At 44.7% G+C, this 22977-nt stretch overlaps 1 protein-coding gene across 2 annotated transcripts in view; it reads right to left on the reverse strand.

The window, feature by feature from the left end:
* sh2b3 (SH2B adaptor protein 3) overlaps nt 1-22977 on the reverse strand; it is a 238349-nt gene that overhangs the window by 213536 nt on the left and 1836 nt on the right. Inside the window, exons 2-5 of one of the 2 annotated variants that reach the window (XM_078227443.1) lie at nt 17951-18050; nt 16858-16890; nt 16444-16540; nt 13241-13412 (exon numbers count right to left, since the gene is read on the reverse strand). In XM_078227443.1, the coding sequence (XP_078083569.1) occupies nt 13241-13336 (96 nt within the window). In that variant the 5' untranslated portion in view covers nt 13337-13412; nt 16444-16540; nt 16858-16890; nt 17951-18050. Of the gene's footprint in view, nt 1-13240; nt 13997-16443; nt 16541-16857; nt 16891-17950; nt 18051-22977 lie in introns of those variants that run through there. The other variant, XM_078227444.1, reaches the window with a different exon arrangement.

Consider the following 22977-nt stretch of genomic DNA (forward strand, 5'->3'; position numbering starts at 1 on the left):
TGATGCCTGGAATGAAGAGCTTGTTGAGAGGAATGGTTGAGGACTTTGCATCTGTACTGATTGGAGTTTACAAGGATGAGGGGAGATTTTATTGAAACTTACAGGATACTGCAAGGCCTGGCATTTGCTACCAAATAAACCTGTTGGACTTTAACCTGGTGTTGTTAAAACTCTTACTGTGTTTACCCCAGTCCAACGCCGGCATCTCCACATCATGAAATATTATACGCAGGCCTTGCCTGCTCCCTCAGGTATCCCATGGCAGCATTTTGAAGAATAATAGGGTTGTTATTCCTAGGATCCTGGCCAATATTTATCCTTCAATTAACATCACTAGCTGTCTGGTCATGATCACATTGTTGATTTTTGTAGTAAGATGTGCACAACTTGCCTCCCACGTTTCCCTACATTACAACAGTATCAATACTTCTAAAAACACTTCATTGGCTCTAAAAGCTTTGGAATGTCCTGAGGTTATGAAAGTGCAATATAAATACAAGTCTTTTCATTTTAGGTTCCCAACTGTCTGGCCTTTGGCCCTCTGTTCTATGAGATACTTCTGCAGCTACTGCTCTGTTGAGTCACATTTGTCTTTGATGCCCTTGGCCCCAGCTTATTCTGAGGGTAACAGTATGCTCTCCATCTTTGCTCTATTAAGTCATGGGGGAACAGATTTGTACATTTATAGCATATAAATAGTTTAATCACTCATCACTGAACCTGTGTACTAATCAGTCATCACTGAATTGGTGTACATCAAGTACTATTGAATTCTGCTCTCATTTGCCAAAACTGCTCCCTACTCCTGCATCATCCTTGGAGGAAAGCATCTTTCTTTTCACGACCAATTGTCTCCTGAAAGTCCTCTTCAATACTCCTTCCACTCTCATTTCCAGCAACTGAGAAGATCATAAGCTTTTCTGTCACGAAGAATGAGGCTATCTGTTTCCTGCTCTTCCTTTGAAACCTCCCTTTTATTGAGTCCATCCCTCCCTCTCTCGATACAAACCTCTCACATTCTCCCCATCCCTCCCAAATATTTTCCCCTTTCTCCTTCCCTCCAATGCCCCTCAATCCTTATATCCCCTCCTCTCGCACCTTCCTTTCCGTCCATTTCCTTTTCTTCTCACCATCTTCTAGCCTCTCTCATTCTTCTTCTCCATAACTGACTCCCTGCCTCTCCCCCTTCCATCTCTTTGTTGCAGCTCCTTCTCTCATCCTCACTCCTCCTTCCCATATTCTCAATCCAACTCACCCCCTCTCTCCACTTTCTCCCTCCCATGCCACCAACTCCCTCCCTTTCCTCACATAATTCTCCTCCCCTTTTCTACCCTCTTCTGCACTCTGTCTCAGACTTCCTTTTGTCACCTCCCTGGTACGGTATGCTCTCATCTCATTTTTGCCCACCTCCATCCCCTCTTCCCCTCCTCTCTAACTGCTCACCATTTTGCCTTACTGCCTTGTATACTCTTACCTGCTTTTCTCCCTACCTCCCCTTCCTCCCTCTCTCCACCGTCCCTTCCTCTGTTCTTCCCTTTCCTCTGCTCTCCCCTTACCTTAACTCCCTCTCTCTGTTTCCTTTCCCTCCCCCCTCCTCTCCCCCCCTTCCTACCCTGCTCTCTCTCCGCCTTCCTCTTTCCCTCTCCCCATCCCTCCTCTTCTTCCCTCCCCTTCTCCTCCTCCCATCTGTCATCCTATAAGACCGTAAGACATAGGAGCAGAATTAGGCCACTCAGCCCATCGAGTCTGCTCCGCCATTCAATCATGGCTGATATTTTTCTCGTCCCCATTCTCCTGCCTTTTCCCCATAACCCTTGATCCCCTTATTAATCAAGAACCTATCTATCTCTGTCTTAAAGATACTCAATGACCTGGCCTCCACAGCCTTCTGCAGCAAAGAGTTCCACAGATTCACCATTCTCTGGCTGAAGAAATTCCTCCTCATCTCTGTTTTAAAGGATCGTCCCTTTAGCCTGAGGTTGTGCCCTCTGGTTCTAGTTTTTCCTACGAGTGGAAACATCCTCTCCACATCCACTCTATCCAGGCCTCGCAGTATCCTGTAAGTTTCAATAAGATCTCCCCTCATCCATGTAAACTCCAATCAGTACAGACCCAAAGTCCTCAACCATTCCTCTCAACAAGCTCTTCATTCCAGGGATCATCTTGTGAACATCCTCTGCACTCTCTCTAAAGGCCTTCATGACACACGACAGCGCAGAGTCGCTGAGCAGAAACTGATAGCCAAGTTCCGCACACATGAGGACAGCCTAAACCGGGATCTTGGGTTTATGTCACACTGTCAGTAACCCCCACAGCTTGCCTCCTGGACTTGCAGAATCTCACTGGCTGTCCTGTCTGAAGACAATACACATCTCTTTAACCTGTGCTTAATGCTCCCTCCACTCAACATTGTCTGTATCTTTAAGACCTGGTTGGCTGTAGAGATTCACATTCTAATCAGTATTCTGTAACTTGATTTTGTGTCTCTGTGCCCTGTTTGAGAGCAGATACCCACTCCATCTGACGAAGGAGCAGCGCTCCGAAAGCTAATGGCATTTGCTACCAATAAACCTGTTGGACTTTAACCTGGTGTTGTTAAAACTCTTACTATAATATTTCATCCACATGATTACTCATTCAGAACCATAGTGAAGTGTCAGCTTATATTTGTTTACCTCAAGTGTCCTTGATCCTGCAATATTCTGATTCAGAGGTGAGAGGGCTGACAGTTTGTTTCTCATTGAATAATTATAAGAATTTTTTCCTTTTCTTGCGATAAGAATGTCAACCATGACACAATCTACTGTAGCCCAGCTATTTACAATACCCTGTTTCGTGAAACATTGAAAGATTGACTGCAGAAATGTTGGAAACTTCTTATAAGGTACATTCTTCTAATTCTCGAGGCCCTCATCTCCACGATCATTTTTACCAAACTGTATTCTTACAGAAAGAACAAATCAGAAATATCACTGTATCTCACATGAGAGATGGGTTTATTAATTGTACATATTTACAAAGAACAAAGAACAATACAGCACAGGAACAGGCCCTTCGGTCCTCCAAGCCCGCGCCGTTCCCTGGTCCAAACTAGACCATTCTTTTGTATCCCTCCATTCCGACTCCGTTCATGTGGCTATCTAGATAAGTCTTAAACGTTCCCAGTGTGTCCGCCTCCACCACCTTGCCTGGCAGCGCATTCCAGGCCCCCACCACCCTCTGCGTAAAATACGTCCTTCTGATATCCGTTAAACCTCCCCCCCTTCACCTTGAACCTATGACCCCTCATATACGTCACCACCGACCTGGGAAAAAGCTTCCCACCGTTCACCCTATCTATGCCTTTCATAATTTTATACACCTCTATTAGGTCACCCCTCATCCTCTGTCTTTCCAGTGAGAACAACCCCAGTTTACCCAATCTCTCCTCATAACTAAGCTCTTCCATACCAGGCAACATCCTGGTAAACCTCCTCTGCACTCTCTCTAAAGCCTCCACGTCCTTCCGGTAGTGTGGCGACCAGAACTGGGCGCAGTATTCCAAATGCGGCCGAACCAACGTTCTATACAACTGCAACATCAGACCCCAACTTTTATACTCTATGCCCCGTCCTATAAAGGCAAGCATGCCATATGCCTTATTCACTACCTTCTCCACCTGTGACGTCACCTTCAAGGATCTGTGGACTTGCACACCCAGGTCCCTCTGCGTTTCTACACCCTTTATGGTTCTGCCATTTATCGTATAGCTCCCCCCTACGTTAGTTCTACCAAAATGCATCACTTCGCATTTATCTGGATTGAACTCCATCTGCCATTTCTTTGCCCAAATTTCCAGCCTATCTATATCCTTCTGTAGCCTCTGACAATGTTCCTCACTATCTGCAAGTCCAGCCATTTTCGTGTCGTCTGCAAACTTACTGATCACCCCAGTTACACCTTCTTCCAGATCGTTTATATAAATCACAAACAGCAGAGGTCCCAATACAGAGCCCTGCGGAACACCACTAGTCACAGGCATCCAGCCGGAAAAAGACCCTTCCGCTACCACCCTCTGTTTTCTGTGACCAAGCCAGTTCTCCACCCATCCAGCCACCTCCCCCTTTATCCCATGAGACCCAACCTTTTGCACCAACCTACCATGAGGGACTTTGTCAAACGCTTTACTAAAGTCCATATATACCGAAACTTTGAAGACCTGACCGGGCTCATTCCCCAGTACCAGGTCCAGTATAGCCCCCTCTCTAGACGGGCTATCTACATATTGTTCCAAAGAACCTTCCTGTACGCATTTTATAAATGCCTCCCCATTCAGACTCCCAGCCCTACGCGATTTCCAGTCTATACCAGGGAAATTGAAGTCTCCCACTACAACAACCCTATTTTTCCTGCACCTATCCATTATCTCCTGACATATCCGTTCTTCCACTTCCCTTGGGCTGTTGGGGGGCCTGTAATATACCCTCAACATAGTGACTGCGCCCTTCCTGTTTCTGAGCTCCACCCACAGTGACTCGTTACACGACCCCTCTGAATTGTCCTCCCTCTGCACCACTGTAATAAGCTCTCTAACTAATACTGCTATCCCTCCCACCTCTTTTGGCCCCTCCTCTGTCTCGCCTAAAACTCTTGTACCCCGGAATATTCAGCTGCCAGTCCTGTCCCTCTTTCAACCAAGTCTCTGTCACCGCAACCACATTCAAATTCCTCGTAAGCATTAAGGCCCTAAGTTCGTCTGTCTTACCTGCTACGCTCCTTGCATTGAAGTAGATGCACTCCAGACCTCCAGGCCCAGTGAGGTCATCCTCCCCCAGAGTGCTCTTCTTCTTTGCCAGCCTTGTCCTGGCCCCAAGCTCGTCCCCAGCCTCTACACTTGTAGACATAATTTTTTGATCCCCACCCCCCTGCCATATTAGTTTAAACCCACCTGAACTGCACTAGCAAAACTCCCAGCCAGGATATTCATGCCCTTCCAATTTAGTTGTGACCCGTCCTTCTTGTACAGGTGCCCTCCTCTCTTGAAAACGTCCCAGTGATCCAGGAATATGAAGTCCTCCCTCCTGGACCAGACCTTTAGCCAAGCATTCAATTGTACTATCTCCTATTCCTAGCCTCACTGGCCCTAGGCATTGGGAGCAGCCCAGAGATGGCCACTCTGGAGGCCCTACTTTTTAGCCTATTTCCCAACTCCCTGAATTGCTCTTGTAGGATCCCCCTGCTCTTCCTATCTACGTCATTTGCACCAATGTGCACAATGACATCCATTTCTTTATCCTCCCCTTTTAATATGCCTCCTATCCGCTCGGAGACATCCAGTACCCCAGCACCAGGTAGGCAGACTACCATCCTGGAGTCCTGTTCGCACCCACAGAATCGCCTGTCTGTGCCTCTAACCGATGCGTCCCCCACCACTATTGCTCTCCTAATCCCTCTCTTTCCTTATTTATCAACATAAATTATGAATTTAGAATCAAATTTTCCCCTATAATTTCCATTCCACCCAATTTCTTCTGTGCAGCTCTCTGTGTTCCCTTGCAAAATGTCTCCCCACGTACCCTCATTTCTCACAATTTTGTTTCTTCTACATGATGCCCCTTGTAATCATAATTTGCAGTCTTCAGTGATGACACGAAACTCTGCCTTTCCAATAGATTTTTCAGCTTCTCTACTGCCTGTACTGTTAGATTGCTTGTATGAGCCAACATTTCAACCAATGAAACATTGGGAAAACTGAAATCATTGATTTCTGCTCCTGCACCACACACTGTTCTCTAGTCAGCCCAGTTCTTGGTCAGTGTCAGGTTGAACCAGACTTTGCAGATTCAGTATTCTATTTGACCTTGAGCTAAGCTTTCAACCCTCTCCATAACAAAGATTACCTTCTTTCGTCTCCATATCATCATTTGTAGCTGTCTTTGCCTCAGTTTCTCTGCTGCGGAAACCATTATCCACATTGTTGTTACCTCCAGTATTCCAATGTTCTCCTGGACGGACTTTCTTCTTCCACATTCCATATATGATGTTATCCAGAATTCTGCTGGCATGGTAGCACAGTGGTTAGCACTGCTGCTTCACAGCTCCAGGGTCCCGGGTTCGATTCCCGGCTCGGGTCACTGTCTGTGTGGAGTTTGCACATTCTCCTCGTGTCTGCGTGGGTTTCCTCCGGGTGCTCCGGTTTCCTCCCACAGTCCAAAGATGTGCGGGTTAGGTTGATTGGCCAGGTTAAAAATTGCCCCTTAGAGTCCTGAGATGTGTAGGTTAGAGGGATTAGTGGGTAAAATATGTGGGGGTAGGGCCTGAGTGGGATTGTGGTTGGTGCAGACTCGATAGGCCGAATGGCCTCCTTCTGCACTGTAGGGTTTCTATGATTTCTGTATTCCAATCCACCAGGTTCACCCATCACCACCGTGCTCACTGATATACACTGGATTGTGGTCCAATAACACCATTTTTTCAAAAATTATCTTTGTGTTCAAATCCCTGTAAGACTTCACACCTATCACTGTAATCTTCTCAAGCCCTAAAGCTCTTTTAGAACTTAGCATTCCTTGAGGTTTGGTCTCTTGCACATCCCCCACATCCTTTGTTTCATCACAGGCTGCCCTGCCTCCAGTTGGCTAGGCCCAAAGATCTCGTATTTCCTCCCTAAACCTATCCGCTGCTCTATACTCCTTTAAGATGCCTCTTTAAACCTATCTCTTTGACCAAGTATTGAGTCACCTGAACCAATATCTCCTCCTTTGTCTTGGTGTCAATTTGTGTCTAGTTAAGCTCCCGTGAAGTGCCTTTATACATTTTTTGTTTATTTATTAGTCGCAAGTATGCTTACATTAACAGTGCAATGAAGTTACTGTGAAAATCCCCTAGTTGCCACACTCCAGCACCTGTTCGGGTACACTAAGGGAATTTAGCATGGCCAATGCACCTAACCAGCATGTCTTTTGAGCTGTGGGAGGAAACCAGAGCATCCGGAGGAAACATAGGGAGAACATGCAGACTCTGCACAGACAGTGACCCAAACCGACAATTGAACCCGGGTTCCTGGCGTTGTGAGACAGCAGTGCTAACCACTGTGCCACCGTGCCGTACCCTACATTAAAGATGCTGTCTAAATGCAAGCTGTGATTTTATATCTGCAATGTCTCCCACCATTTTATTTTTTGGGGCCATGTCATATCTTGAAACATGCGAGTGAACAAAAAGTTCAAGCACATCTCTAGATGTGCTACAACAAAATGAATTATTGCATGAAACCTTGCTGAAACACAAGCTGAATAAAATTTAATCCAAAACATTAAAATTGCTTTCTAAAATGGGAGTTCTCAGTGTACAACAAAAGACAAAAGTTTACATTTAAAATGCACATTTTACTCCATTAAAATTAAATACAAAATGAGCACTAAAATAAGGTTTCAAGTAAGCTGCACTATTTTGCAAGAATACATACCAAAAGATAAGTTCCATCCCATAAGCAAGTTCTTTCAATTCAAAAGCAGAATATAAGATAAATGACATTTCAGATATACAATTCTTGATTTATTTTTCTAGTCCATGCAGTTTTCTATTCAATTGTTGCTCAAAGAATTGAGATGAGCTGGATTTAAGAATTTACAATAGTTACCATTGGTGCTATTCTGCAACTTGTGACTTTAAGAAGATAAACACATCTTTTGCAGTTTCTCCTTTTCTTATGCTCGATGAGAATGGACAGATCTCACTCAACTAAGTTAGGTGGAATGACCATTAACTGTACAGTCTATTTAATTTCTATCTCAGCTGGACTTTAAGCTGTGGAATGGAATGCAACCACTTCTCAGTGAAGGAAGATTTGTTGTACTTCCCAGGAAATTCAAAGCAGATAGTCTTATCTTGGCTATGGGGAAACTTCTAGGATCGGGATGGAATTAATGAACATTTAAAGCATTCAGCTAAATAGTGACAGCTGCATTTGTGATGCACACATGGCTTTACAACATAAACTTAAGGTACATAATATTAAAAGGAATGTGGCATGATGGATTTTTCAATAGCTAAAGGGCAGAAAACAAAGTAGAGTAAATGGTTATATTTTCAGATTGGCCAACTGCATCAACCATCACCTCCAGGACAAGCCTGTGCATTAGGGGGCAGCCTTTCCACATCTTCCATATCTTTGCTCCTACACACTGGATTGTATGCTGTAATCATTGCTGCTTTTGTGAGACTTGCCGAGGTCCCTTTAAATAGAGATCCTTCCTTACTCAGTTCGATGGGTCATCCGGCCCACCCTCTCTGCTGGTCAGGAAATCTGGAAGTGTAATGATAATTACATTGCTGTGGGGAAGAGCAATGGCAAGGTGCACAAATTAGTAAATCCAGTTCCAGACCTCAAACGTCTTGCTGTTCTGGCAGGGACTAAGTTCACAAGATTTCACCCATTATTTCAACTGATTGGCAAATCAGTTATGCAGAGGAATAATCAGAATTAAAAAGAACTTAAGGAGAAATTAAACAGAGGTTATTATCAAACGTGACTAGAGACAGATACTATAATATAATTGAAAGGGAAATTGGAAATGTATCTCAAAAGAAACTATAAAAGTAGAGAGCAAAAGGGCAAGGCAGCAGATTGCTGCAATACATTCTTAAAGCTGACACTAAAATGAAGCAGGACATTTTCTGCAGAAAACCTGAATGAAACCAAGATCCTGAACAACACTTTAATCAGATCTGCAGAGCTAGGGGAAGGAACCAGTATAAAAACATATACGGAGTGGGAATGGAGGGATACAAAAGAATGGTCTAGTTTGGACCAGGGAGCGGTGCGGGCTTGGAGGGCCGAAGGGCCTGTTCCTGTGCTGTATTGTTCTTTGTTCTATATCAACACTGCATTTTCTGAGCTTTGGCGAAGAAAGACTCAGAAAAAGTACAGTTCTCAAAGAATAGCTCTGCACTATTGGTACTGAACCAAATCACAAGCATTTGGCAATAGCTGAGGAAAGGAAGTGGCTAATTACATCCACACACAAGCAGATTTGTTCCAACTTTTGAGCACAGTCCCTGCAAGTAATGGAAATGATAATGCACCAAAAAGTGCTTCCTGCTGTTGAGGTCGGGTGGAGACTTAGAAATATGTGAGAAAATGCCCAAGAAAGGGATAACAATAACATTCTGGTTAGCCAGGCACTGAACAAGGCGATGAGTCTTCACTGAGTTGGGCCAGCATTCTCCAACCTCGCCTGTGGCCTGGATTCTCCGGTCCCGCTGCAGTGAATGGAATTTTGGCTGAGCACCAAATTCTCCGTTCTTGCCGGCAGCGGTGGCGGGGCGTAGGAGATTGGAGAATCCCGGCCCTGGTCTTTATTAAGTCATTAATGCTGGGAAACTTCCCAAGTGTTGGAAATCAATTGTGATAACAATGGTCCACAAATCAAGCAAAAAGAGTATTTAGTGACCCCAGCAATTACCAGCCTATCAGCTTGTCAAGCTGTCTGATAAAGCTGATGGAGTCAGTTGTCACATACTGCTTTTGACATCACTTTGAGAGCAGTGAGTTCTTTAACTCAAACCAATCAGGATTCTGTTAAACCTCAGAAAGCGCTGTTGTCCAAATGAAGTAAACACACAGAACAGGAAGTGAGGAATGAAATGCTGTCCAAACCAATGCAGAGCAAATATTCCTGGCATAACATTCCAGGAGGAGTATGGCTTGGAGAAAGCACATTGACAACATCACCGCTAGGACATCAGCCAAGAGAACTGCAAGTACTTAATGAGAAGATGTACAAATCCACCCCAGGACTTCCCTCAGCCTACATCTGTTTAATCCAGCAATATGGCGACCTAGTCTGGAGCAGTGAGTTAACCTAGGCCACAAACAATCCAGAACCAAGCAATTAAAGGCAACATATTTCCTAACATGCTTTATGTTCTCAATTAATCTCAACATAACAATGGTCCACAAATCAAGCAAAAAGAGTATTTAGTGACCCCAGCAATTACCAGCCTATCAGCTTGTCAAGCTGTCTGATAAAGCTGATGGAGTCAGTTGTCACATACTGCTTTTGACATCACTTTGAGAGCAGTGAGTTCTTTGGAGACTTAGAAATATGTGAGAAAATGCCCAAGAAAGGGATAACAATAACCTTCTGGTTAGCCAGGCACTGAACAAGGCGATGAGTCTTCACTGAGTTGACCCGGCTCGGGTCACTGTCTGTGTGGAGTTTGCACATTCTCCTCGTGTCTGCGTGGGTTTCCTCCGGGTGCTCCGGTTTCCTCCCACAGTCCAAAGATGTGCGGGTTAGGTTGATTGGCCAGGTTAAAAAATTGCCCCTTAGAGTCCTGGGATGTGTTTGTCTCAGAGTGCGTCCCTGGGAACAGCCCATACAGCACAGAGTCCTGTGTCCCTGGGAACAGCCCATACAGCACAGAGTCCTGTGTCCCTGGGAACATCCTTAGAGGGATTAGCGGGTAAAATATATGGGGGTAGGGCCTGGGTGGGATTGTGGTCGGTGCAGACTCGATGGGCCGAATGGCCTCCTTCTGCACTGTAGGGTTTCTATGATTTCTATGATATATGTGAATTCCAAACAATGGAAAGAAAGGTTTCTAAGGCTTAAGCAGAGATACAAATTCCAGAATATACAAATCAAAAAGGATGTGAAAAGGGTTATGAACCTTAGCCCATTCTTGGCATGCTGCAAACTTTATTACTAAATGTTGAAAAGACTCATCACTGGACACATAGGCTCCAACAGTGCTGGTGGCAGAGACAGAGTAGATGGTGGACATGATCAGGTGGAAGATGAGGTTTCAGGGGAGGGTGTTTGGATTTTTGGTGCTGGTGTAAAAGGGGAAGCACATACACTGTTGCTGACGTTTACAAACCCTGTAATTTTTTAACTCGTGACTTTGCATTTTTATTTAATTTCACAAACCACATGAATTTTCTTAACAAGAGGCTCCGGGGACCTTCCAAGCTGTGACAGAAGTGTCCATCCAAGTAGGAGCTTATGAAAGTAAATATAAGTTTTTCAAAAGCTGTTTGTCTCATGGCGAACAATCACATTTTGCCACATGTGCTGCCATTCAAAGGGAGCTACAAAGGTCAGTTGGTTGCGGCTTATGCCCTTCAAAGGTGAGGTATATGGTGGCATGTGTGTTTGGCAGTCTTTTCCAAGACTCCCATGACAAACTGGCAGATCTAGATCATATTCCATTCATCTGTCAACCAATATGTAGACTTCCAGTTCAACAACACCTCAATTTTTAAATTCACATGCTTGTTTTAAAATTTTTCTATAGCTTCGCCCCTCCATATCTCTGTAACCTCCTCCAGGCCCACAAGCCCTCACAAATTTAGCATGTCCCACACCACTGATTTTAATCACTGTCCTACTGCCGGCTGTGCTCCTAGCTGCCTTGACCCTAAGCTCTGGAATCCCTGCCTAAACCTCTGTCTTTCCACCTCTCTCTCCTTTAAGATGCTCCTTAAACTCTTTGACCAAATTTTTGCTAAGTTTTCTCAATATTGTATTTTGTGGATCTGTGCCAAATTTTGATTGATAATAAGGGACTAATAAGGGAATAGGGAAAGTTGGCCGATTGGATAGGTAACTGGTTGTCTGATCGAAGACAGAGGGTGGTGGTCGATGGAAAATTTTCGGATTGGAGGCAGGTTGCTAGCGGAGTGCCGCAGGGATTAGTGCTTGGTCCTCTGCTATTTGTGATTTTTATTAATGACTTAGAGGAGGGGGCTGAAGGGTGGATCAGTAAATTTGCTGATGACACCAAGATTGGTGGAGTAGTGGATGAGGTGGAGGGCTGTTGTAGGCTGCAAAGAGACATAGATAGGATGCAAAGCTGGGCTGAAAAATGGCAAATGGAGTTTAATCCTGATAAATGTGAGGTGATTCATTTTGGTAGGACTAATTTAAATGTGGATTACAGGGTCAAAGGTAGGGTTCTGAAGACTGTGGAGGAACAGAGAGATCTTGGGGTTCATATCCACAGATCTCTAAAGGTTGCCACTCAAGTGGATAGAGCTGTGAAGAAGGCCTATAGTGTGTTAGCTTTTATTAACAGGGGGCTGGAGTTTAAGAGCCGTGGGGTTATGCTGCAACTGTACAGGACCTTGGTGAGACTACATTTGGAATATTGTGTGCAGTTCTGGTCACCTCACTATAAGAAGGATGTGGAAGCGCTGGAAAGAGTGCAGAGGAGATTTACCAGGATGCTGCCTGGTTTGGAGGGTAGGTCTTATGAGGAAAGGTTGAGGGAGCTAGGGCTGTTCTCTCTGGAGCGGAGGAGGCTGAGGGGAGACTTAATAGAGGTTTATAAAATGATGAAGGGGATAGATAGAGTGAACGTTCATAGACTATTTCCTCGGGTGGATGGAGCTATTACAAGGGGGCATAACTATAGGGTTCGTGGTGGGAGATACAGGAAGGATATCAGAGGTAGGTTCTTTACGCAGAGAGTGGTTGGGGTGTGGAATGGACTGCCTGCAGTGATAGTGGAGTCAGACACTTTAGGAACATTTAAGCGGTTATTGGATACGCAGATGGAGCACACCAGGATGATAGGGAGTGGGATAGCTTGATCTTGGTTTCAGATAAAGCTCGGCACAACATCATGGGCCGAAGGGCCTGTTCTGTGCTGTACTGTTCTATGTTCTATAAAAACAGAAAATGCTGGGTAAACTCAACAGGGCGGGCAGCATTTGTGGAGAGAGAAACAGGATTAATGTTTTGAATCCATATGATTCTTCTGCTTTTATTTATTTGACTGATAATGGTGTTACGAACTTCCCTCAGACATTTTGCTATGTTAAAGCTGCTATATAAATCTAAGTAAGAAGTCTCACAAAACCAGGTTAAAGTCTAACAGGTTCATTTGGTATCACGAGCTTTCGGAGCACTACTCCTTCATCAGGTGAGTGGAGAGTTGGGTTCACAAACAGGGCATATATAGACCTAGACTCAATTGCAAGATAATGGTTGGAATGAGAGTCTTTGCAGGTAATCAAGTCTTTACCGGTACAGACAATGTGAGTGGAGAGAGGGATAATCACAAGTTAAAGAGGTGTGAATTGTCTCAAGCCAGGACAATTAATAGAATTTTGCAAGCCCAGGCCAAATGGTGGGGGTTACACGTAGTGTGACATGAACCCAAGATCCCACTTGAGGCCGTCCTCATGTGTGTGGAACTTGGTGATTCTGCGTTGTCTTGTGTCTTGAAGGCCACCTTGGAGAACGCTTACCTGAAGATCCGAAGCTGAATGCCCTCGACTGCTGAAGTGTTCCCCGACAGGAAGGGAACACTCCTGCGTGGAGATTGTTGAGCAGTGTCCATGCATCCGTTGTCATAGCGTCTGCGTGGTCTCGCCGTGCTGTGCCGAGCAATACTCCAAAAGCTCGTGATACCAAATAAACCTGTTGGACTTTAACCTGATGTGAGACTTCTTACGGTGCCCACCCCAGTCCAACATTGGCATCTCCACATCATATCAATCCAAGTTTTTGTTCCTGGAAACCCTGGGCCCTAAATATCTAGTTGTGCAGGTGTTTGTCATTTCTGGAAATTTCTGACATGCCTCCTACAAGGTAAATATCTCCAGGAGCATGGTGCTAAGGCTTGGAGCTTCCTATACCAGGAGATCCTGCTCACATAGGATCTAGCGTATCTTTGGAGCAAGTATGCTGGGTGAGTTAAAATGTACTACTATTTAGAATGGGTGAAAGTAAGCATGTTTTAAAAAATTCTGATCGGTTGTCTGCCAGTGAGATAAGTGGCCATGAAAGGGGTCAAAGGGTAGGCCTGGACAGTTCATAAGAACATAAGAAATAGGAGCAGGAGTAGGCCATCTAGCCCCTCGGGCCTGCCCCGCCATTCAATAAGATCATGGCTGATCTGAAGTGGATCAGTTCCACTTACCCGCCTGATCCCTATAACCCCTAATTCCCTTACCGATCAGGAATCCATCTATCCATGATTTAAACATATTCAACGAGGTAGCCTCCACCACTTCAGTGGGCAGAGAATTCCAGAGATTCACCACCCTCTGAGAGAAGAAGTTCCTCCTCAACTCCGTCCTAAACTGACCCCCCTTTATTTTGAGGCTGTGCCCTCTAGTTCTAGTTTCCTTTCTAAGTGGAAAGAATCTCTCCATCTCTACCCTATCCAGCCCCTTCATTATCTTATAGGTCTCTATAAGATCCCCCCTTAGCCTTCTAAATTCCAACGAATACAAACCCAATCTGCTCAGTCTCTCCTCATAATCAACACCCCTCATCTCTGGTATTAACCTGGTGAACCTTCTCTGCACTCCCTCCAAGGCCAATATATCCTTCCGCAAATAAGGGGACCAATACTGCACACAGTATTCCAGCTGCGGCCTCACCAATGCCCTGTACAGATGCAGCAAGACATCTCTGCTTTTATATTCTATCCCCCTTGCGATATAGGCCAACATCCCATTTGCCTTCTTGATCACCTGTTGCACCTGCAGACTGGGTTTTTGCGTCTCATGCACAAGGACCCCCAGGTCCCTCTGCACAGCAGCATGTTGTAATTTCTTTCCATTTAGATAATAATCCAATTTGCTATTATTTCTTCCAAAGTGAATAACCTCGCATTTGTTAACAAAGAACAAAGAACAATACAGCACAGGAACAGGCCCTTCGGCCCTCCAAGCCCGCGCCGCTCCCCGGTCCAGGATTGAATCCTGAATCCAGGATCCCCGCCCAATTTTCCAGCCTATCTACATACCAATATCCTATCCACCGAGCTGTCCCCCACAGCTACGATGCTTTGTTCATTACAACCTATTAACTCACCCCCACCCCCCCATTCCAGACCATATGATCTCCAGGGAGAGGCGAAAACCCAGAGTGAAAAACCCCAGGGCCAATATGGGGAAAAGAAATCTGGGAAATTCCTCTCCGACCCCCTTAGGCGATCGAAACGAGTCCAGGAGATCACAATGGCCCTGATCGGAAAATGCTTCCCAACCCTAGTCATTTCCACTTCCACGAGAAACAAGGAACAATTAGCCCACGCCGCTCCCTGGTCTAAACTAGACCACTCTTTTGTATCCCTCCATTCCCACTCCGTTCATATAGCTGTCTAGATAAGTCTTAAACGTTCCCAGTGTGTCCGCCTCCACCACCTTGCCCGGCAACACATTCCAACGTTATACTCCATCTGCCAGATCCTCGCCCACTCACACAGCCTGTCCAAATCTCTCTGCAGACCTTCTACGCCCTCCACACGATTCACTTTTCCACTTATCTTTGTGTCGTCTGCAAACTTTGTTACCCTACACTCAGTCCCCTCCTCCAGATCGTCTATATAAATGGTAAATAGTTGAGGCCCCAGTACCGATTTCCTGCGGCACGCCACTAGATACCATCCGCCAACCAGAAAATGTCAAGCCGGCACCAGATTTTCAGCTGCATGAAGGAAACATGCAACACATATCCAAATATAAGAGCTTGTGCTCATCTGTCTGACACCACAAACATATGCAAGATAATGAACAGGGGGGTATCAGCAGTCATTTTGTACCTCCTTTCACTTTGAAAGTGCCACACTAGATTCAACTGAAGAGTAAGTTCTGGTGGGTGTGCCAGCATTCTAAAAGTACCAATCAGAGGAGTTTTGGAAGTTTGCCTGTCATTATTTGGCAAATGGGGACAAACATTTTCACAAACATATGTTTTTTTTATCTATTTTATGGGATGTGAGCATTGCTAACCAGGCCCAGCATTTATTGCTCATCCCTAACTGTCCTTCATTTCAGGCTTTTGAGAGTCAACCACATTGCTATGGGTCTGGAGTCACATGTAGGCCACAGGACATTAGTGTATCAAATGGGATTTTACTACAATTGACAATGGTTTCATGGTCATCATTTGACTTTAATTCCAGATTTTTATTGAATTCAAATTTCACCTTCTGCTGTGGCAGGATTTGTACCTGGGTCTACAGATCTTGCCCTGGGTCTCTGGATTTCTAGTCCAATAATAATACCACTGCGCCACTGTCTCACGGGATGCCCTACTTCACTAGTCTGGAGGATATCCTTTGCCAATCCAGAGCGAAGTTGGAACCATGAATGAAAGCTGCAACAATGGAAGCAAGCCCAGAACTCGCATTGAGAATGTGACTGATATTGTGCAACAAATGGCTGTGCATGCAAGTAAACATACAAATCCTTCTTTTACAAAAGTAAGTTTTTGAGTTAGACATGTTAAATCAGAATTCTATCTCACCCAAGACACTTTCATCATGTGTGGCCCCTTGCAACTTCTGCTGTACATAATACAAACTAGATCTTAGAAGATAGTTAAATATGTTGACAATTGAAAGATGTGGAGAGGGCGGCGTTGGACTGGGGTGAACACAGTAAGAGTTTTAACAACACCAGGTTAAAGTCCAACAGGTTTATTTGGTAGCAAATACCATTAGCTTTCGGAGCGCTGCTCCTTCGTCAGATGGAGTGGAAATTGAAAGACACAGCATCAGACAAACAAAAGGTTGAGTCAATCTTGCATCCAAACTGAAAGGTAAAACAATAGAGGTTAAAATTCCACTAATTTAGGAGATGCCAGAAGGAAAATAGGAAGCACAGCTAATGCCTTGAAATCACAGTTAATCAGAAGACTGTAGAATGTCTACAACAAGATGAGCTACTGTTCTGGAGAATGCAGCAGGTCAAAGTCTCATGCACTTTGTAGCAAAGTGAAAGAGGAACAAAATGCGAGCCATAGACTTTTGATAGCTGTATACCTGCGATAGAGGTACAATTTTATAAAGTGAAACAAAATGTGTCAGAATAATCAAGGTCAAATGATATAGCTTTAAGAAATTGTTTACCTCAATTGTCTTCAGTTGGAAATGCATCCCAGCCTGTAAAGATAAAAGATAGGGAAATAGTTCTGATTAAAGGCAATGAAGGAAAACATTTTCTTAAAGCTATATCACCTTACTGTGACTATTCTGACACTTTATTTCATTTATTATACTTGTATCTCTATCCTGGATACAGAGTTGTCAAATGTCTGAGGCTCACATATCACCCCTTCTTCTTGTTACGATTTATAATAGTTCTGAGTTTTTAAAGCTAAGTGTTTTACATCTGTAGTCCATCTTTTTATGTTCTCATCAGTTCCTCTCAGATCACACACCTCTGGCCAAGATGGGTTAGTGTTTCATACCCCCATCACTAACAGCTTTTGTGTCTCTATTTTTTTCAGGTTTCAGTGTTTTAGCTTTTGTTCTAGTTGTGCCAAAATTTATTTTTTATTCGCATTCCACAGGGAAAAAGTAGCCACATCAACAGTATTTTTTCCACGTGTAAATAGTAACTAGTGTTTGAGCATTTTAAATGTTCTGATTCTGTTATTGTGCATGAACACAAATTTCAAAACTTTTCAAGAGAGGTATTATTTTAATTGAAAAATCCTAACTTCAACCAGCTTTGGGGAGGGATGGGGGGGGGGGGGGGGGGGGGAGGAGGAAGGAGAAGAAGAAGAAGAATTAATCCAAACTGCATGTTCCATGTCACCATACCAACAGCTGACCTTGTAAGAGAATTTTAATCATAGCCTCAAATTAATTTCAGAAGTGTAAAATATTGTGTTTGTATGTCAAAGGTGTTAAAAAACAAAAAGTCCTGAGATGCTGATCAAAGAGAAATATTTGATTGGGTGACAAAAAGTTTGGTCAAAGAGGCAATTTGGGGGGGGAAGACCTTAGGAGGGAAAGAGGAAGATGAAGAAGCAGAGGTTTAGGAGGGAATTTAGGGTGGCAAAAACCTCCAGGATTTAAAAAAAAATATTCTCCCTCCCTCACTGCTGCAAGTAACTCAGGAGAAAAATGATTAGGGCATTAAAAGGTATTTGCATTCATCTTTGACCACTTTAGTTTATTAGTTATATTATAACAAATGGCATAAAAGGCTGTTTACCCCAGTCCAACGCCGGCATCTCCACATCATAAAAGGCTGTTTCACAGAGAGAGAGGTCATGTGATATAATCTCCAGGAATATCCAGTGGAGTTGGAAACCCTAAAGAAATTTCAGATTAGAAAACTGAGGCTGCCAAAAGCACAACCACCAATGGTGGAAGCAAAGGGGGAAACAGTGCCAAAGGAGTGTAATTTAGGGAGAGAGTAGTACAATTGGTGGAGATTACAGCAAGAAATATTACTTTTTTAATTTGCTCTTGGGATGTGAGTATCGCTGACAAGGCCAATATTTATTGTCCATCTCTAATGGGCCTGGAGCAGATTGGCCAAGCTCAATTACCCCTTAGTGCCAGGGAATTAGCAGGATAAATATGCGGGGTTACGGGGTTAGGATCTAGGTGGGTTTGTAATCGGTGCAGGCTCGATGGGCCAAAGTAGCCTCCTTCTGCACTGTAGGGGTTCTGTATATTTGAACTAATTCCCAGATTAATCCAGAGGAATAGGGGCGGAGGGGGCACTATTTCAAGCAGAAGATTACAGTTAAGTAAAATAAAAAGAAACATTAACACAGTAGAGAGAGGGGCTTCCCCAGGGCAGAAGAACGGGGGTATGGGAATACCTGGACATTTTGCACCAGCAGATGGTCAGACCTCTGAGAATAAGGTCCTCTGTTTTAGTCAGTAGTGAGGGAAATGAGAGTAGGGCCATGAGTGAGGCAGTTAAGGGGACTGAGCAGACATTAGTCGACGATCCTCACTCTTTTTTTCAAACAATCTGATAGTTTTGCAATCATTATTAATGAGACTAGCATTTTATTCCAGATATATTAACTAATTGAATTTAAATTCCCCTAGCTACATTTGTGTGCAGTTTGCACATTCTCCCCATGTCCACGTGGTTTTCCTCCGGGTGCTCCAGTTTCCTCCCACAGTTCAAAAATGTGCAGGTTAAGATGGATTAGCCATGGTAAATTGCCATCAGTCCCAAGGTGTGTCAGTTAGAGGATTAGCCACAGAAGGAAATGTCTGGGATAAGGGGGGGGGCCTGGGTAAGATACTCTGTCAGAGAGTCGCTGTAGATTTGATGGGCCAAATGGCCTCCTTCTGCACTGTCGGAATTCTAGGATTCTAGATTAGGTGGATTGGCCATGCTACATTACCCCTTAAGAGTTCCAAGATGTGTAGGTAAGGGGGATTAGCCATGGGAAGGAAATGTATGGGGTGACAGGGGGGGGCCTGGATAAGATACTCTGTCAGAGAGTCGGTGCAGATTCGATGGACCAAATGGCCTCTTCTGCATCGTAGGATTCTACTCATTTGAACTCATTCCCGGATTAATCAGGTCCTCTGGAATGGGGGGGTGCGGGGGAGCGGGGGATCAGGTCCTCTGAAATGGGGGGGGCAGGGGGAGCACTTTTTTTTGTTTTAGTTTTATTTATTGTCATATGTATTGGTATACAGTGAAACGTATTTCTTCTTGTGCACTATACAAAGCATACCATTCATAGATTATGTAGGGGAGTAGGAAAGGAGAGGGTGCAGAATGTAGTGTTACAATCATAGCTGGGGTGTAGAGAAAGATCAGTTTAATATAAAGGTAGGTCCATTCTGCTCTGGAGGGGTGTAGAGGAGATTCACCAGGATGCTGCCTGGGATGGAATATTTAAGTTATGAAGAGAGGATGGGTCGGTTTGGGTTGTTTTCGTTGGACAGAGAAGACAGAGGGGTGACCTGATCGCAGTGTACAAGATTATGAGGGACATGGACAGAGTGGATAAGGAGCAGCTGTTCCCCCGAGTTGAAGGGTCAGTCACAAGGGGACATAGGTTCAAGATGAGAGGCAGGAGGTTTGGTTGGGGGATTAGAGGAAAAGCGTATTTACCCAGAGGGTGGTGATGGTTTGGAATGCGCTGCCAGGGAGAGTGCTGGAGGTGGGTTGCTTCACAACCTTTAAAAGTATCTGGATGAGAATTTGGTACGTCACAACATTCAAGGCTAAAGGCTGGGTACTGGTAGATGGGATTAGGTGGGAGTTCAGGTGTTTCTAATGTGTTGGTGCAGACTCAATGGGCTTCTTCTGCACTCTATGATTCTATGAGAAGTCTGATGGCAGCAGGGAAGAAGCTGTTCTTGAGATTGTAGGTGACCTCAGACATTTGTACCTTTTTCTATTTAAAATAGAAGATTAAGGTTTAAGTTTAGTTATTAATGTCACAAGTAGGCTTACATTAACACTGCAATGAAGTTACTGTGAAAATCCCCTAGTCACCACACTCCAGCGCCTGTTTAGGTACACTGAAGGAGACTTTAGCATAGCCAATGCACCTAACCAGCACATCTTTTGAACTGTGGGAGGAAGCTGGAGCACCCAGAGGAAACCCGTGCAGACTCCACACAGACAGTGACCCAAGCTGGGAATCAAACCTGGGTCCCTAACGCTATGAAGGCAGCAGTGCCAACCACTGTGCCATCGCACTGCCTTATAAGAAGCAGTTCTTGAGTCAGTTGGTAAGTGACTTCCAGACTTTTGTATCTTTTTCCATTTAAACAGGAGATTAAGGTTGGGTACAATAAGAAGCTGGTCTTTCTCTACACCCTAGCTATGACTGTAACACTACATTCTGCACTCTCTCCTTTCCTTCTCTATGAACGGTATGTTTTGTATAGCGCGCAAGAAACAATATTTTTCACTGTATACTGATACATGTGACAATAAATCAAATCAAATCAAGAGACATGCATTAAGAGAGAGGTTTCCCCAGGACTTTGACACAAACTGCTGAATGAACAAGATACACATCTTCATGCACAGGTTCGAACAAGACTTCTTCACCGCACAGGACCTTCAACCAATGCTATACACTAGATACATCGATGATATTTTCTTCCTTTGGAGTCATGGTGAGCAATCACTGAAACAACTATATGATGACATCAACAAGTTCCATCCCACCATCAGACTCACCATCGACTACTCTCCGGAATCGGTTGCATTCTTGGACACACGCATCTCCATTAAGGACGGTCACCTCAGCACCTCACTGTACCGCAAGCCCACGGATAACCTCATGATGCTCCACTTCTCCAGCTTCCACCCTAAACACGTTAAAGAAGCCATCCCCTATGGACAAGCCCTCCGAATACACAGGGTCTGCTCGGATGAGGGGGATCGCAACAGACACCTCCAGACGCTGAAAGATGCCCTCATAAGAACAGGATATGGCGCTCGACTCATCGATCAACAGTTCCGACGCGCCACAGCGAAAAACCGCACCGACCTCCTCAGAAGACAAACACGGGACACGGTGGACAGAGTACCCTTCGTCGTCCAGTACTTCCCCGGAGCGGAGAAGCTACGGCATCTCCTCCGGAGCCTTCAACATGTCATTGATGAAGACGAACATCTCGCCAAGGCCATCCCCACACCCCCACTTCTTGCCTTCAAACAACCACGCAACTTCAAACAGACCATTGTCCGCAGCAAACTACCCAGCCTTCAGGAGAACAGTGACCACGACACCACACAACCCTGCCACAGCAACCTCTGCAAGACGTGCCGGATCATCGACACGGATGCCATCATCTCACGTGAGAACACCATCCACCAGGTACACGGTACATACTCTTGCAACTCGGCCAACATTGTCTACCTGATACGCTGCAGGAAAGGATATCCCGAGGCATGGTACATTGGGGAAACCATGCAGACGCTACGACAACAGATGAATGAACACCGCTCGACAATCACCAGAGACTGTTCTCTTCCTGTGGGGGAGCACTTCAGCAGTCACGGGCATTCAGCCTTGGATCTTCAGGTAAGCGTTCTCCAAGACGGCCTTCACGACACACGACGGCGCAGAGTCGCTGAGCAGAAACTGATAGCCAAGATTACAGGGACTGGGAACGTCCGACATGTGGAGTTTTTTCAAGGAGCAGCTACTGCGAGTCTGTGATAGGTATGTCCCTGTCAGGCAAGGAGGAATTGGTAGGGCTAGGGAACCGTGGTGCACCAAAAAAGTTTCTTTGTTGGTTAAAAAGAAAAAGGAGGCTTATGTTCGGATGAGACGTGAGCACTCGGGTAGTGCACTAGAAAGCTTTAGATTGGCTAAGAGGGAGTTGAAGAGCGAGCTTAGAAGGGCTAAAAGGGGACATGAGAAGACTTTGGCGGATAGGGTTAAAGAGAATCCTAAGGCGTTCTATAGGTATGTCAAGAACAGAAGGTTGGTTAGGGCAAGTTTAGGGCCAGTTATAGATGGCAGAGGGAAGTTATGTGTGGAACCGGAGGAGATTGGTGAAGCATTGAACCAATATTTCTCTTCGGTGTTCACGCAAGGGGACATGAATATAGCTGAGGAGGACACTGGGTTGCAAGGGAGTAGAATAGACAGTATTACAGTTGATAAGGAGGATGTGCAGGATATTCTGGAGGGTCTGAAAATAGATAAATCCCCTGGTCCGGATGGGATTTATCCAAGGATTCTCTGGGAGGCAAGAGAAGTGATTGCAGAGCCTCTGGCTCTGATCTTCAGGTCGTCGTTGGCCTCTGGTATAGTACCAGAAGATTGGAGGTTAGCGAATGTTGTCCCATTGTTTAAGAAGGGGAACAGAGACTTCCCCGGGAATTATAGACCGGTGAGTCTCACTTCTGTTGTCGGCAAGATGTTGGAAAAAATTATAAGGGATAGGATTTATAGTTATTTGGAGAGTAATGAATTGATAGGTGATAGTCAGCATGGTTTTGTGGCAGGTAGGTCGTGCCTTACTAACCTTATTGAGTTTTTTGAGAAAGTGACCAAGGAGGTGGATGGGGGCAAGGCAGTGGACGTGGTATATATGGATTTTAGTAAGGCGTTTGATAAGGTTCACCATGGTAGGCTTCTGCAGAAAATGCAGATGTATGGGATTGGGGGTGATCTAGGAAATTGGATCAGGAATTGGCTAGCGGATAGGAAACAGAGGGTGGTGGTTGATAGTAAATATTCATCATGGAGTGCGGTTACAAGTGGTGTACCTCAGGGATCTGTTTTG

Source organism: Mustelus asterias, chromosome 13 (genome assembly GCF_964213995.1).
Source record: "Mustelus asterias chromosome 13, sMusAst1.hap1.1, whole genome shotgun sequence".
In the NCBI taxonomy this organism is placed as follows: domain Eukaryota; kingdom Metazoa; phylum Chordata; class Chondrichthyes; order Carcharhiniformes; family Triakidae; genus Mustelus; species Mustelus asterias.